This window comes from Myotis yumanensis, unplaced genomic scaffold (genome assembly GCF_028538775.1).
Source record: "Myotis yumanensis isolate MYYU_CA2020_CCGP unplaced genomic scaffold, mMyoYum1.0.hap1 SCAF_6, whole genome shotgun sequence".
NCBI lineage: Eukaryota > Metazoa > Chordata > Mammalia > Chiroptera > Vespertilionidae > Myotis > Myotis yumanensis.
This window is the reverse complement of record NW_027223757.1, coordinates 42606507-42624196: the sequence shown is the minus strand read 5'-3', so window position 1 is coordinate 42624196 and position 17690 is coordinate 42606507. Positions and strand designations below refer to the sequence as shown.

The 17690-nt window shown below is 32.5% G+C and overlaps 1 protein-coding gene across 4 annotated transcripts in view; it reads left to right on the top strand.

Moving 5' to 3' along the window:
- Positions 1–17690, top strand: part of GRIK2 (glutamate ionotropic receptor kainate type subunit 2) — a 560389-nt gene that overhangs the window by 390213 nt on the left and 152486 nt on the right. For all 4 annotated transcript variants that reach the window (XM_070418015.1, XM_070418017.1, XM_070418019.1 and 1 more), the window contains exon 10: positions 477–683. In XM_070418015.1, coding sequence (XP_070274116.1) covers positions 477–683 — 207 coding nt within the window. The remainder of the gene's footprint in view (positions 1–476; positions 684–17690) is intronic.

Genomic DNA, 17690 nt, shown 5'->3' with positions numbered 1-17690 from the left:
AGCACATGGTAAGTAATTAGGCAATAACTTTTTAAAAAATTATTTTTTCTATAGGTCCCACTGAAATAGCATACCAAATATTGATTAAATGGTATGAATTAAATGTGGGTATTGTAATGATGGTGAAATTATATTAAATGTACTATATATTATACCTATACATATGTATTATGCAGTATATAACATGTCATATTATTTATTATATATGATATAAGTATATGGTAAAGACATAACATCATATTTTTATTATGTAGTCAAGGTAAAATTATTATATTTAAATATTCTTTTGTGAAGCACAAGTGTTCCTGATAATCTACCTTATTAGTATTTCAAACTATATTAATTACAACTATAAAAAAATAAAATTGACTTGTATCATAAATTAATGTGAATTTTTCCATCTTCTAAGGAGTGCTATAATCCTAATAACTTCATGATTAGCTGATACCTCTTATCTTCATGTTCACTGTTTCCAGGAAGAACCCTATGTCCTGTTTAAGAAGTCTGACAAACCACTCTACGGGAACGATAGATTTGAAGGCTATTGCATTGACCTTCTCAGAGAGTTATCTACAATCCTTGGCTTCACATATGAAATTAGACTTGTAGAGGATGGGAAATATGGAGCCCAGGATGATGCCAATGGACAATGGAATGGAATGGTCCGTGAACTAATTGATCATGTAAGTCCCTTTTATCATTATTTATTACCTTTGGTAGATTGCTAATAGATTTTACTTTTTTATGATAAGTGGTTAAATAAGTCAAAGAACAATAATATATTTCAAATATATATTTCCTGCAACAATTTTACTCAAAGTATATGTTATTTGTGTAATTAAATATAAAGAATCAAAGAGAGATGTATAGTTCTATTACAGAGAGATGTTTGTCTTAAATTAACTAGTATGTGGTGATTTTGATATCTTGAAAGTATTTGCTCTTCATTTATAAAATGGAATGTGGTTTTCCAACACTATTTTTTTTTTTTCACTTTAAAAATGCTAACTTTCTATTTAACAAAGAGAATGGGTGATACAAATCTAAATTTCATTATAAAATGTTCCTATACTAGGATAGGATACTTATATTTTAGAGATAAGAGAAAATTAAACCCAAAGAACCTAAAATAAGATACTATATAAAAATAAATCAAGGATATTAAGTATTCCTGGTCGGTCACTCAGTGATTGAGTGATGACAACCTATGAACCAGGAAGTCATGGATCAATTCCCCATCAAGGCACATGACCAAGTTTCTGGCTTGATTCCCAGTAGGGGGCGTACAAGAGGCAACCAATCAATGATTTTCTCTCATCATTGATGTTTCCATCTCCCTCTCCTTTCCTCTCTGAAATCAATAAAAATATAGTTAAAAAAAGAATATTAAGCATATTTAGACAGGAGGCTAGACATTTTATTTTATGTTTTTAATGAAATAAACCAAGGATTTCTTCTTGGCCAAGAAAGCATTATTTCACTATTTCTTAGTTGGCAGTGTTAATTAACTCATATTTTTGAAATGAACTCTTATCTTTTAAATATTATAACATTGTGTTTACTTTGTATTTTGTAATACTTAAGTTTATTTTGACATTTTCCATAATATTAATGCAAAAAAATTATTGGTAAGAATTCTACAACATAATAAAAATATTTTTCCTTTAAAAAACATTGTGAACTGTACCCAAAATTAAAATTTTTACTTATGGAAGTAGCAAATATAGGCAATTTTCAAAGCATTTTGACAATATTTTATTAATTTCAAAGTTTATTATCAAGAAGAAGGATACCGTATGAGGGAGAGAATCATATATTACTAATTATGATTGATATCTATAACTTTTCTAATGCAGTATCTGACATATATTAGATATTCAATAAATAAAGACATAACTAATAAGCCCAAACTTTATGTCTTCTTACTTATTCTATATTTCTCCTATAGTGTTTATGAGTACTCTTGTTGAAGACTAAAAACTAAAATATTTAGAAACTAATACAATGAGAAAGAGGTAGGGATTATAGTTGCTATTGATAGTAATTTTGAATTGAAGCCTAGTCACTGAAATAATGTTAAGTTTTGAAGTTTATTCATTGGAACTTTTGGTGTTCTGTGTCTTGTGAATGGTAACTTTATATTAGAATTAACTAAAAATAGGGAGGAATTAAAAGAAAATCAAAATACTGTTAGATTAGCAATAGATAAAATAATGGGAAAAATTATGTTTAGGATATCAGCAAAGCTGGGCACCATTATTTTTAAATAGTATTTAATATGTTTTTAATCACATAAATAGTTATAGGAAAAATCAAAATACTTTTAGATTGCCTTATACTTATTTTGTGGTTTAATATTGTATCAAATTTGAGCTCTCTCACCTTGTCAACTATTTAACATTCACTTCCAGGGTTCTGTGTTGGGCCCCTACTCCATAAGGCCATTTCTGACATTTTCACTACCTTAAACAACCCAATTTTTTGAACCCTTATAGAACTACTACTTCTGGTGCTTATTCACAGACACTTCTTGTTACTTGAAACTTTTTGTCCTTTTATCTCTCACACAGAATGAGCCCCAGCTGGAGGCAGCTGAAGCCACTGATCTGCTGGGGCTTCTCTGACCTAGTGTGGTAATACTAATAAAATTTGGTAGGGAGTACTGTATACTCATACTCCACAGAGCAAAACTTACATCTTAGTTGTACAAATTTAGGTATTTGAGTGTCATCTATCTATCTCTATCTATCATCTATCTATCTATCATCTATCTATCTATCTATCTATCTATCTATCTATCATCTGTCATCTATTCATTCTTTGTACATATCCTTTGGAATGTTATTGATTGTGTCTTAAGATCAGTTTTATTATATGTAAAACTAGAGGCCCGGTGTATGAAATTTGTGCACGGGTAGGGTCCCTAGGCTTGGCCGGCGATCAGGGTTAATCTGTGGGGCAACTGGTGGGGCAATCAGGGGGCCCCTGCTGACACCTGCCTTGGCCAGCCTGGTACCATCCACCACTGGCCCCGCCCCCCTGCCGCTGCTGTTTGCCTCCATCTGCCGGTTTCCTCCCTTTGCAGGGCTGGCCTGTGGGTTTTGGGGCAGCTCCTGCATTGAGTGTCTGCCCCTTGGTGGTCAGTGCAGTCATTCTGCCAGTAGTTCCACCGTTCTGTCGATTTGCATATTAGGCTTTTATTATGTAGGATGGGAATGATGTTACTCCATAGAATGGCAGTTTGAGCTAAATGCTAATATCTGGTAGTACAACAGCACTGCAGTGCAGTCCTTTTTAATTTAGTCAAATACATCATTGGGACAGCAGAGATGGGGGATAGATGCAGGAGACACAATGAAGGGAAGAAGGACACTAACATGAAGAAAGAATAATTTAAATGTCGATCTCACAATTTACTGTGTGTAAAGCTCTTGGCATAGATGGATACTCTTGTGTATACTAATTCAGATTAAAAACACACACACACAACTAAAACCTAACTGCAAGTCAAAAAAAAATACTCCGTCCCTTACCTGGTATGCAATTATAGATACTAAATTCACTTCTACTATTGGGTTATTTAAGGAATTTATGCATCATATTTGAGAACCTGGCTCTCAATTAGAGAGAATGTATGTATAGTTGCTTAGCAAATGGAAAACACTCAAGATAAGTAATTGTTGTTATTATTATTACTACTATTATTACTATTGCTGTTACTACTAGTATATACAAAGGATACCAAATGCTTTCTTTCATGTTGCTTTATCTTGGCTATCAAACATTATGAGTTAGTTTACCAGATTACTTTTGAACCATAATTATAATAGACTGCCATCTTTTGTGATGGAGTGACGGTTAATTTGCATATTACCCTTTTATTAGATAGGATATACACACAAAGACATAGGGAACAGTGTGGTGACAGCCAGAAGGAATGAGGGGTGGTAGGTAGGTGGAGGAGGAGGTGGAGGCAAAGAGGAGGGGAGAATGGGGGTGGAAAGAGACTTTGCTTGGGGTGATGGGTGCACCATATACTGTACAGATGGTTTTTTATTGAGTTGTACACTTAAAACCTGTATAGTTTTGCAAACCAATGTCACCCCAGTAAATTCAATAAACATAAAAAATAAATAAAATGAATATTTGTCTATATGTGTGATATAATGTTATCAGCAAAATAACAAATTTTTTTATAATTACAGTAAAAATGAGCAATTTTTAAAACCACATTCAGTCTCTTTACCTTGTTAGAATTGAGTAGATTAGACTCTGAGAAGTGTTTGCTTTTTTAAGTAACATTTAAACTTAGCTCTTTTAGAAATGACAAAGAAGTTTACATTTCCTTTGTGCTTATAGAGTCTTGTGTTTGAATATTATTACTGTTAGTGGTTACTAAGAGAATGTATTAGTCAATAAAAGCTTTTTTTCTCTTCTTTTCAATGAGCCTTCTTTTTATAACTTTAAGTGCTGCTGAAATTTTAAAAGCAAACAAACAAAACCTTGATCATTTTACAGTTAAAAAAAAACTACAAGAACAAAATTCTGTTCCAGTTTATAAACAACTATGGCAAAGTAGGAAGTCTGTTGAGATCTACACTTATTTTACATTATTTTTAATAGGACTCCTGATGCTATGGTTTTCCAGCTGCGCGAATGCTTCCCAGCATGTTTCCTTAGCATTGCAATTGGTATTTAACACTATCAAGCCTTTTATGATTCATAAATGAGCCTTCGAAAACCTCACTATGCTTTGCTTATGCCTCCTGATTGCACTTTTATTATATACAAGGAATGAAATCAAATATTTGTTTTTCAGGGAACTTAAAAAGGCTCCAGGTAATATAAAAAAAATGGAAAGGCTGAATTAAAACAACAACAACAACAACACAGTTTTTAACTAAATGGGAATTGACTTTCACCATATCTTTGCATTTTGATAGTATGTTGTCTCAATTTTGCACTCTAGTGGAAGCATTCTAATAGTTTAGGGGAAAATTTTGAAGAATAGTGAAATTATAACTATTTAGTTGTATAGTAAAATAACTAAAAATAGCAGTGCAAATTTATTTATAATTTCCTATGACCCCAAAATGACAACTATAAAATATTACTGATAATGATAATGTTTGAATCTCTTACTATAAAATTTCTCAATTCCATAATTTTCAAATTAAGAACAAAAGATAGAATTACATTTTTCACATACCTCCCCACGTGTTGATAAAAAAACCTCCAAACCTGTAGAAAAAATTGATATGTTTATTTGAGCCAAAATCTTTGAGGGCATGCCCAGAAGCAAGAGCTCACTGGATTGAGAAAATGCTCTGGAGGATAGTAGTTTTGCAATTCCTTTCATGCATTGAGAATCAAAGGAAAAATGTAAAGGAAGTATATGAAATCCATGGTATAGATTAAGAGGGCAGGAAAAGCAAAGCAGGGAAATCTCTATGACTGAATACAAAGTACAATGAAGAAGCACACTCTTCTTTTACACTGGTGGATACTGGATAGTTAATAGAGATGGTATGAGGGAACAAGATAACAATGAGGGGTTTCCTCTCCTGTTGTGGTGGTCTTGTGCTCTGGTGCCTATGGTTATATCTTTCAGGGGTCTGGAAAATTACTCTGCTATTTCAAAAGTATGTTATCCTATATGCATAAGAACAGTAGACAGGGAGCACTTAAGAAAGCTACAGACCTGGGACCTGGGACATAGCTACAGGCCATATATGCCTGCCCAGTTAGAAATTTATGATCAGACCATCCTGTGTTGCTACTTTTGGTCACTAAATTTGTCAGGCCTGCCCTGTGAGTAGTCCCCAAAATACTAAGGTGTATTTCATAGCCCTTTTTAAAAATTCACACATGAAACCACTATTTTAAATTTGGTATTCTAGTCCATTTTGTATAAGTTGCTCAATAGTATTCTATCATAGGAATATACCGTTTTTATTTAGTCTTCTGTTGAGACGTTCAAGTCACTTCCAGTGTTGTGCTATGAAAACCAATGCTGTCATAAAGAGCCTTGTCTTATGTCCTGGAACACCTATGTAAGGACTTCTCTGGAGGACATCCTGAGGAAGGAATTGTTGGTCACAGTTGGCATATATTTTCAATTTTATTAGATATTGACAATATTGTCCTCCAGATTTCTCTTACTAATTTAAATTTGCACTAGTAATATAAAAAGTTTCTGTTTGCAAAATTACTAATTTAAGATTCTCACTGTTTGAATTTGGTGAATCTGCATTTTAGAAATGATCCATATTCCCTCCCTCCTCTCCCCTCCCCCCATATTTTATAGACTTCAGTTTCTCCTTCTTTGACTTGCCCATTCACTTTCATTGACTTTTCTTATTGATACATAGGAATTTGTTACATATTTTTAATATTAATAATGCAAAACTTATCCTAGTAAGAATCGTGTCTTTAAATTTATTTAAAGTGTGTGTCTGTGTGTGGGTGTGTGTGTTTTGGCATGGAAGTTTTAAAGTTTGAGTTTTTCAAATTTACTTATTTTTTCTTTATATCTTGTGATGTTTTTGTTCCTTGTTGGAGAAATTCTTTCTTTATTGGACCTCACAAAGATATTCGCTATTTAAGAGAGTGAAGATTTTGGTCTTTAAATTATTCCATCACTCACACTGGTTAGACTTGGATTTAAGAAAAAGATCAGAATTCCTTTTGCTCCCTTTATGAAAATAGATCCCCAAATACTCTTAATTACAACATAATTATTAATCATTTTCCTTTCTTTGTAAAAAAACAATTTGAAAAGCAAGTTATTTTTACTTTTAATGGGAAATTCTGTGACTATTATATCAGACATTAGAGTCAAGGGTTTAAGAAAACTACAGGATACATTCCAGGTGAAGAGGAAGAAATTTTCCTCTACTCTTCTAGTTTCTTTCAGCTGATATAATAACTCAATCAATACAAGATAGATTAACAAGATAAAAAAGCCAGATGTAATTATATAAGTATGTTCAGGAGCCCCACACACATGAGAAGTTCAGAGACAGAAAGGTAAAAATGAAGTATATATGACATTCTGAGCAAATGAAAGATGTAAGGTGCTTGGAAGCTTCATAGGCAAGTAGGGTAATGTACAGAACAATGAGAGCAGAGTTCAGGAATTAGATGCCCCCTTCCCATATAGATAACTTCTTAAAGGTGATTTTTTGGTAATAACTCTTTTTATAGGCAAGGCTCCCAACTTAAATTCTTTAAAGAAGAGGCAAAAGTTTATCTCATGTCTTCAGGTTTCTCTTATGTTTATATTTCAGTTGAATTGCCTTCAACTAAAAATAATCCACATGCCCAAGTAGCACCCTCTGGGGGGACCTGTTCTGAACCCTTCCAATGAAAAGGGCTGATATAATAATTCTTTATAACTAAACTTCTTTTCTAAAAATGAATCTAAACAGCAAGCTGTGGAAAGTGAAAGGGTACTGTCAAAAAATTCAGAGACAAGGATATTGATCAAGTTTTTCCAGAAGCAGGATATCATAGACAGTATAACTGTGATTTGTACTTTATAATAGACTATGATACTCAGCAACCATTTACTATGTGTCTATTAACAACAACTCTTAAATATAATAATTATTTTTTTAAATTTTTTATTAAGCCAATAAGGCATTTTTAAATGTTAAATATTTATTTAAATACAGGTGCAGTATAGATTTTGTCCTCATTCTGTGTAGTTTCACAGTAATATTAAGGTTATATTTAGAAATATTTGTGCTTTTTAAACTTAAAGATTAAAGTAAAACACTAAAATTTTTTCTATAATGTATTTTCAAGATTTTTAAAATAAATTCTTTTGCCAACAACCATCTTTTGCTAATAGGCCATTTAATAGTAATTTATAGCAAAACCTAGAGCTAAGAATTATTTTGCAATTATACAATAAATTACAGAATAAATATTTCTCAGGGATACTACTAAGTGCTTAAAATGATTTGTGAACTTAGTTACTGAAAATATTATGAATATAAATGTTTTGAACATAAATATTATCAGAAAAATATAGCACAAAGTCATAATTTGAAGCTTACGAGTAAGTAAAATGCTAAGTTGATATTATAGAGACTCCCATAGATATAGAGAAATTCTTATATGTTCCTATACATCTTATACATAATTTTGCCCCTTATAAAACACTATACGACTAATCAGTTTCACATTGCAGGGCACTGAAACTTTTTCTTAACATAGTCTTCTTAAAAAAATAAAGCTTTCAAAAAGCTTCATAAATGAACAAAATAAAATAGATTGGAATAGAGAAGGCTTGAAGTTAGGATTTTGATAGGTCAAACAAGGTGTTATATAAAAATGAAAATAGGAATAGCAACTAAGAGTAAGGGAATTCTGGGAGAAAATTGCCCACCTGAGAAAAATCAAAGTTTTAGAATAATTTAAGTTCAATAATAAAAGTTTGCTTTTGATCCTGGCCACTGTGGCTCAGATGGTTGGAGTGTAGTCCCATACATCAAAATATGATGGGTTCAATTCCAGTTCAGGGCACATACCCAGGTTGCTGGTTAGATCTCCAGTTGGGGCCCACAGGAGAGGAAGTCAATGGATTTTTCCCTCTCACATTGCTATTTCTCTCTCTCTCTTTTCATCTCTCTATGATTAAAAAAAATGTGCATTTGATTCAGACAGTGAATTTACAGTGACACTACTGAAGCAGTGAGCTGTTTAGCTGTTGTATATGGGACATCTGCGTTAGTAGAGAGTAAACACTGATTTACATTTATTATTACTGGAAAGGCACCGATTTGCATCAGAATCAACATAAATTATACAAGTTAAACAAATACCTGTGCTTTTTTAAAGGTGACATTTTCTTTAGAACATAACACAAATTGAAACAGAAACGTAACAGAGAAAATTCATAAAAAACTTAATTTAAAAAGGAAACCACATCATTAATTTTCTAAATAGAACACATATTTCTTTGTTAACTGAGACCAGATTTTTCTATCACCTGAAATTATGTAGAGTTCTTTTTCAAAGTAAATTGGAATAATGGAAATGGTACAATTGCTAAAATAGGATATTCTTTATGATATCCCTAAATGTAAGTATAATTCAGTATTATTAATTCAGCATTTTTGTGCCTGTCACAATAGTATACACTGAAGATATAAACATAAATATAAATCCCATGTAAAATAGACATTTAAATAATTTTAATGTACTTCAGGTAATAAGATAATATAGTTATTTCCAAGATACTTAGGGGAACTTGAGGGGTATATATCTAATCCTCTCTAAGAGGAAAACAGTCAAAGAAGTCATTAAGCTTTAATTATAAAAAAATGACAGATGCTTTTCCAATATACTATTTTTAGTGTTGCAGTTAATTTAACTTCAGCACATAGTTTTACCTGAAGGACATTATTTTATACAACATTGGTTAATTATATAAGTTATCATATTAGGTTGAAAGATAAAATTGTCATTTTTTGTTGATTACAATGAAATATCAAGCATTTCATGCTATCCGACCTATATATTTCCCCTACTCATGATACCACTAAAAAGTTTGCGGAAGCTTTTTCTACCTTGGAATTTAAAATTTTAACCTTTAATGATTAATCTAAGAGCAACTCTAGATCCTTCTTTTTTAAGAAGACCATTGTGGCAAATATTTCTTTCTGATATTTTATAAGCTTCTTTAAGACTCCAGAACTAATTAGAACCAATAAGGAGTCTAAATTATTAAAATGTGGTTTCTAACGCAAACAAGCAAAGGAACAACAAAAGCCCTCATTCCTGAAGCACTGTTCAAGACCCACATTTCCTGCCAGAGCCAGAGCCCTGTCACCATTGTTTAAATCTTGGCAAAGTTCAAAAGGAGCTCATCAGTGCACAGTGAGAAATACTGTGCACCACTCATTATCCTGCGGAGCCCCTTTGTTCAAACAGTCAATTTTTATGCTGTTTGTAAGGTTGTGCAGTTGTAGTCCCTGGATAACTGCCAGGAATAGCCTTAGTAACAAAACAACCAGTGTCTTTCTGTTTTCAAATCAGTCTGTCATTGTGTAAAGAATTTTTTGAATTATGATGTATCTTGTTTCTAGTCAGTACTTTTATGTTATTCCAAGACCCTAAGTAAATGATGTTACTTCTATGCATGTGCTAGCGTAGATCCATTCCCATGCATCTTTTTATATAAATTATATTTTATGATTTGTTATTCAGCTGATGTTGAATTTTCTAATTAGAATATGTAATGTTATACAAATAATAACTGTTTTGATATGCTCTAATATTGTCATACGGTCTCTGTGTAAATCATGGTGCACCCAACCAAAGGACTTGTATGCATGCTATAAGCATAACCAATGGACACAGACAGTAGGGGGGTGAGGGCCTATGCTGGGGCATGGGAGTGGACGGGAAGAGGTCAAGGGGGGGGGAAAGGAGTTATATATAATACTTTCAAAATAAAGAATTTTAAAAAACCATATAAACTTGACCTTGACAATTTTTAAATTGGTACATTATAAGCACACACATATTTTTATCTATATTTACATATGCACATAGTATACACTGTGTATATATGTTTACGAATATATATAAACAGTATACATGTGTTTTAGATTATACTAAAAACAGTTTTTAAAAGAATAAAAATATCTGAATAAACTATGTGTCAGTGTATTGTCAAGGACAATGCCTAAGATGCGTATATCTTTGTGAATAAATTTGTCAATATTTTCAGGTAGATACCCAGAAGAGGGATTTCAGGCTGATATGGTAACTTTATTCTTAAGTTTTTGAGGAACCTCCATACTGTTTTCCTTAGTGGCTATACCAGTTTACATTTTTACCAGCAGGAAATGAGGGTTCCTTTTTCCCCACAACTGCTCCTCACTTGTTACAATTACTTGTGTTGTTGGTAACAGCCATTCTAACAGGTATGAGGTGGTATCTCATTGTAGTTTTGATTTGCATTTCCCTAATATCTAGTGAATTTGAGAATATTTTCATATGTTTGTTAGCCATGTGTTTGTCTTCTTTAGAAAAGTGTCTGTTCAGATCCTGTGAACAATTTTTAAATTGGATTGTGTGTTTGTTCGGTGTAGAGTTGTATGAGTTCTTTATATATCTTGGATATTAACCCCTGTCATAGGTGTTTGTAAATCTCTTCTTCCATTAGCTTGGTTCCCTTTTTGTTTTGTTGTGGTTTCTTTCACTGTGCAGAAGCTTTTCAGTTTTATATAGTCCTATTCATTTATTTTTGCCTTTACTTCCATTGCTTTTGGGGTCAAATTCATAAAATGTTCTCTAAGACCAAGGTCCATATGTTTAGTACCTATTGTTTCTTCTACGTAATTTATTGTTTCAGATTTTATATTTAGGTGTTTGATCCATTTTGAATTACTTTTTGTACATAAAGACAAACTGTAGTCTAGTTTTATTCTTTTGTGTGGCTTTCCAATTTTCACAGCACCATTTATTGAAGAAGTTTTCTTTTCTCCACTGTATGCTTTTAGTGCTTTTGTCAAAAATTATACATGTGGTATTTCTGGGCTCTCAATTCTGTTCCATTGGTTTGTGTTTCTGTTTTTCTGCCAATGCCATGCTGTTTTGATGATCATAGCTCTGTAGTATAATTTGATGTCAGGTAGGGTGATACCTCTGGCTTCATTCTTTTTTCTTTTCAGAATTGCTTTGGCTGTTTGGCTTTTGTGCTCACTAAAACTCTGCTCCTTCCCCTCTCTGGGTTGAGCCCTGTAGTGAACTCCGCATTGCCTGGCTGCATCTGTGGCTCCTCTGAGCCCTTCTCCCTATCACCTCCCCAATTTTCTCTTACTTGTCCACCTTTAGATGTTTCAGTGTGTTTATCTTTCAGACTTGTTTGTGCATTGAGCAGGTAATCCTTTGTTGAATTATAGCTGTTCAAATTGTTGAAACTTCAAGGGGAGAGACCATTCTTCTGACCTCCTAAACTCTCTTTCCTTATAGAAGATGCAGCCATTACTATGGACTTTAAACTTCTTGAGTTATTCATTTAGGGGACCTCTCAGCCCCATAATATTTATATATGACTATAATGACATAATAATCATTATCATGACCCAAAGTACACTAACTCTTAGATCAATTCAGAAATGCAACTCTTTTCCTTCATGCTTTGGGTATTTGTTTTTTTGACCCAAATGCACTTGCTTTTGACCCTCTAAATCCACAAGTTGTTTCTTTATTTGTTACTCTATATTAATTATTTCCTTTCCTCATGTTTCTCCATATTAAAATTCGTGTCTATGGATTATTGTTACAGCCACACTATTCTAGTACCAAATTTATTTTTTTTCTGTTGTTTATAGCTTTTCCCTCCTCAAAATGTATTAATGTTAGTATCTTCTTCACTGTATCTGACTTAGAAGGGTAAACTCAGATGGAGAAAACCCAGCAGTTGTGATGAGTGGAACCACTATAAACTGATAGTAATCACAAATGAGCTGTCAACTCTTCCATAGCTGCTAGAAACTCTAGTCACCACACTCTCTTATATTCTGCAACCATGTTTTCAAATATTTGTTTCTACTTCTCAAGTCTTACAGTCTAACTTGCTACTTATCTTGGAAACCTGTTCTGCTTCCAAGAGAATAGCAATCACTAAATGAGAATGTCCTACCTAAATTTTCCACCATCGATTTGACAAGCACTGCTTCATTAGCACCTGTTCTTTCATCTTCTCCTCTAAGTTTAATGGAGAAATTGGCACATCTCCTGTTTACGGATATTCTTTTGCATTCCAACTGTCTATCCAGAAATTTTTAGACAAATGTCTTTTTCTCTGCTTTAGACAGAGAAAGATCCTTTTCCATTTGTATTTTTAAAAATCATGATTTCTCAATTTAAAAAATTTCCTTTCAATCTCTAACTACTGTTTACATTTCCTCTGAGGCAAACTTGTTTACCCAATTGGCTGCACTAGGTATCTCCATTGGCTCACATCTTATCCATGATAAATTTTAAACTAACATGTCACCAAGAATTGTTCTTATTAATTTGTTGGACTTGTGAAATACAGTAGATATTTGTGAGGCTTTATCTAACAGGATCTTAAGGGGATATTTTCTCAACCCAATACTCTGTCCTAGAAGCACTCTTTCACTGGTTCCCATAACATTCTCCTCATTTTTCAGTTGCTTGTCTTAGGTCACTGCTTCCCAGTTCTATTTGTTACCTTTATGTATTCTGACTAATTTTTAGCTACTAGTAGTTTATATAATAATTATAAATAATACTGCCTTATTTCTTGTCAGATAGTATAGTAACATCGAGCTTGACAGACTCCTCTTTAATGACTACCCATAACAAAATCCGTTCCAAAAATACAGAATAAGCCTGACAAAGCTATGAGCCTTGGGGCTCCTGATTCAAAAGTAGTGTGTGCTGGTCTAGTATTATCCATAAGTTAAAAGTGCTCCATGTGAAATTCAGGTGGCAATGAGAATGGGATATAGACAGAGACATAGATTTCTGAAAGATTAAGACCAATAGCTAGATGATATGGGTTTGAAGATATAAAAACAGTCCTTGGAATATGGTAGTGAATGCTCTTACCCAAACGGTGGGCAAGGGGGAAGATTAGGGACTCGCTATCCTGTTAATGAATCTTTAGAAGCTAAGCAACAAGAGGTGGTATTGAGGTCTACTGTCCAAATAGTGAATTGATCAGGTAAAAGTTCTATACCCTTCTCTGGGACCACCCACTATGGAAACAAATTATGACTGCTGATTGGAAAGTTTGAGTCCCTAATAATTTTAGAATCTATGCTTATTAGCTGCTATATTGGTCTTTCTTACTCATAGTTTAATTCTCAAGTATTCCATGAATCTTCTCCTAACCATTCCATTGATCTCTTCCTCATATAATTCATTGTATTCTTATAGTTACCCTGGGTATTTATTGCTCTAAGGAATTTTATATAAGCTTTGGAAGGGATCACATTTAAATGTCTTTGCATCTCTACTCTACCTAGTCTACCAGTAAATACTGATTGTTAGGTCCTGTCATATTATTTCATAGTTGAGAAAATATAAGCTTGTTTTATTTTACTATTTATATAGCTTTTTTTAAACTAGTGAAAGAAAAGTATCATGGATACAGAACATTTGTATAATTTAGTATTAGTTGCAAATTTTTATTTTTACATTTATAGAAAGATAAATGGATTGATTATAGCTTTCTCTTAATCCTGTAAAAATTCATGAACTTATAAAAAAAAAGGTAAGAATTGGTAGCCTTAAAATATAGTAGTATTTTCTCCAGCGTGTTATTTACTATTGGATATCAGAGGTTCTATCTGAAATACTTACGAATAAGGAGCTTATTTTTGTTACCCTAAAATTTGGCTGCTTTTCAAGGATAACTATTTTCTTCAAGACCCTTTTTTATTGCATCCAGTTTTCTACTATCAAAAACTATCACAACAGTTGCAGCTAGTATTATAATTTTTTTGTGTGTGTTTTCACCTTTGTTTTTTAACATTTATATTCAGATTTACCTGTGAGTTATTCAAGTATTCTTAAATATTTGGTGATATTAAAACCAAATAAAGAAATACAAGAACGGCCTCGATTTTTATTAACAAACTGTAGAAGTGACCTCAACTCAGTTATTATACTTGAATTATTCAAATATGCTAGGATGAAATTGCTATTTCTCAATGACATTGGCAGAAAACAGTGACTTTGTTCTTGTTAAGAGAAGATCTTTGTAGGCTGATGGTCAGATAGGTGATGTAGGTGCAAGGTCATGTCACAGGTTCAGAAATACTGTGCACAGTTCCTTCTGTTCATTTTCTTTTCTTTCTATTATTATTTATATAATGCTAAGTTATCACATCATAGAAATGTTGTTTATCTTAAATATTTAATTGGTTGTATAATATTTTACCAAATCCTAAGGCACAATTAATTTTCTTGCTGTTGAATTTGAATAAGTTAATTTAAAGAGATCATATTTATAGGGTAAAGATAAAGAATAAATAACAACAGTATTTCATTGTTGTGTAAAAATGTACTGAGACTGAAATGAGAGGTGCAATGACACAATTTTCTCTTCTAAATCTATCTTTTGTTTATGATTGGAGTATGTTTTCATGCAGTGTTTCATACTTCAGTGGGATTTTTCTGGAGAGGATCAATAGGATGATGAAATTGGGAGGTGGTTGGGAGGGCTATAGACATGTGTGCTGCACCTCTAGAATACTCAGCTCGTTTACACGCAGAGCCTTTGTAACTCACAAGGCCCTCTGCCAGCACTACTCTGTTCAGACCTCACAGGGCCTTCCCCTGACCTAAGAAGTCTTGACTCAGTGCCAGGACCTTGGAGAGGCCATCTCTCTCCATCTTATTTAAAACAGTGGCCTCCTTTTCTCCCCTAGTCATATTCTGATTCTCTTACCATGCTTTATTGTCCTTCATAACACCCTTTACTACCAGAAATTACATCTATTTTTTTCATGTTTAGTGTCTGTCTCTTCATTTTGTCTTTGCAGTGTTATGAGCATCTCCAGCCGTGGGCAAACTACGGCCCGCGGGCCGGATCCGGCCCGTTTGAAATGAATAAAACTAAAAAAAAAAAAAAAGACCGTACCCTTTTATGTAATGATGTTTACTCTGAATTTATATTAGTTCACACAAACACTCCATCCATGCTTTTGTTCCGGCCCTCTGGTCCAGTTTAAGAACCCATTGTGGCCCTTGAGTCAAAAAGTTTGCCCATCCCTGATAGACACTTAAGTGACTCTTTTAGAGAACAGTCACTCAGGAATAAATGTTTGTTTAATAAATTGGTGAATTGTGCAATGATAAATGAATAAGTGAATGAATGACTTCAGATAGATGGTGACATTTTACATATTCTCCCTCATACCTTAATTTTTTATTAAACAAAGATTGACTAGTTATATTTAAACCTTTACAAAACTTAATTTAAAAACACAGATTCGTGGAATTTTATTAGTTATGGGCATCAGAGAAAACATGTTACAAAATATTTTTGTTAGAGAATTAATTTAAATACCTGTGTGTCCTATACTTTGCCTTAGGCCTGGGGCATAGTTAAACTATGTTAATACTTTGTCAAGGAAATTTTGTTATTGTGACTAATATTCTAAATAATAGTGTTCTGAACTCAATTTTAAAATTATTCTATATTAGCTAATATTCTGTTTTAAAATAAACTGATCATAATAATAATTTATACCATTGATTATTTACAACTGTTATAATTTACCTATTATTTTTAAAATAGAGCCTGGAAATCCAATGTGCTTAATCCATTATCCCCTGAAGAATGATATACCAGATCAGAATTATAAGTTCACAATTCCATTAAAAAGGTTTCTTGTAGTTCATAGTCATTCATCATAGTGCTAGTAGTTGTTTCTTGGTCCACTGGTTGTGTTCCCATAGCATTTAAATGGAGAAATGAAAAAAGGCTTAGCAGAAAATATATAGAAGAAATAACAGCTTAAATCAGTAACAAGAAATTCTGTGAAAGTTTCACGGGTTCAATAAGTAACATGACGTTTTAAGTAATATTTTGAGTTGCTTCTAATTTTTTATTTTGAATATTTGCACGTAAATTTGTTTCAAAGAAGCCATCTATCATCTATCTCTTCTCAACTACATGCTTGATAAATACATATTTTAAAGTTTGAATAGTATTGTGTATATTTCCTTGGTTTTCATGTAGGTTTAAATATAACTATAAGGATTATGTAATATAATATATTTAAGTGATTATATCTGGCAGGATTAAAATGTTTTTACTTATACAATAATTTTATAAGAGATAATTTTAAAATTAGGAAACCGCAATACCCTAAATCTGGAACAGAAAATGTCAGGGACACCATTATTCAGTGCTTTGATGATGTATAATAGATACACTAAATTCCACTTTGGAGCATTGATATTTATGATTCAGAATATTTTCAATAGAAGTTTAGTTTTCTTGAAATTAACAATGTAAAACAACCCCTCAATTTCTGTGTGCCTTTTTCCTCCCAAGAATTCTACTAAGACATTAAATATAAATAAATATTATGGAAATATTGGATTGTGAGGGGAAGATTTTGTGACAATTTTAATATAGCAGTGTTAATATTTATAAATATTTCAATTGAGAGTTTATAATAAAAGCAAATCTGGGTAGGAATGAAACAAAACAAAACAAAAACAATTGAACCTGCCCCCATCTTCAAACTGTCAAACTTTAGGCATATTTTGGAGCCATGGCTCTTCTGCACAATTACCAGTTGAGAAGTTTGTTCCTCATTCTGTCAGTAATGGCATGTTGGGTAGATCTAGTCAATATCATTTGAAATTATCAGTAGACTTACATAGTATTAATAAAGTAATAGCTGCTGAAGCAACAGCTGAACTACTCCTGCATGTGTTTAATTTTATTCTTCATTGTCCCTACTTCGGTCCTAAATGTGTGAAACAAAGCTCCGTGTTTTATAACTCAGTTGCCTACTTTACTTCCACTGGATACTATATGCTTAATACTTGTTTTGTTGAAAAGCAACAGATGGCATATTTCTCAAGTATAAGTTTATGTTTTCTATAAATCTACAAATGGATATTAGGTTGTGTACCGTATGAAATATATGTAATTTATAAAAATTTTAAGTTAGGTT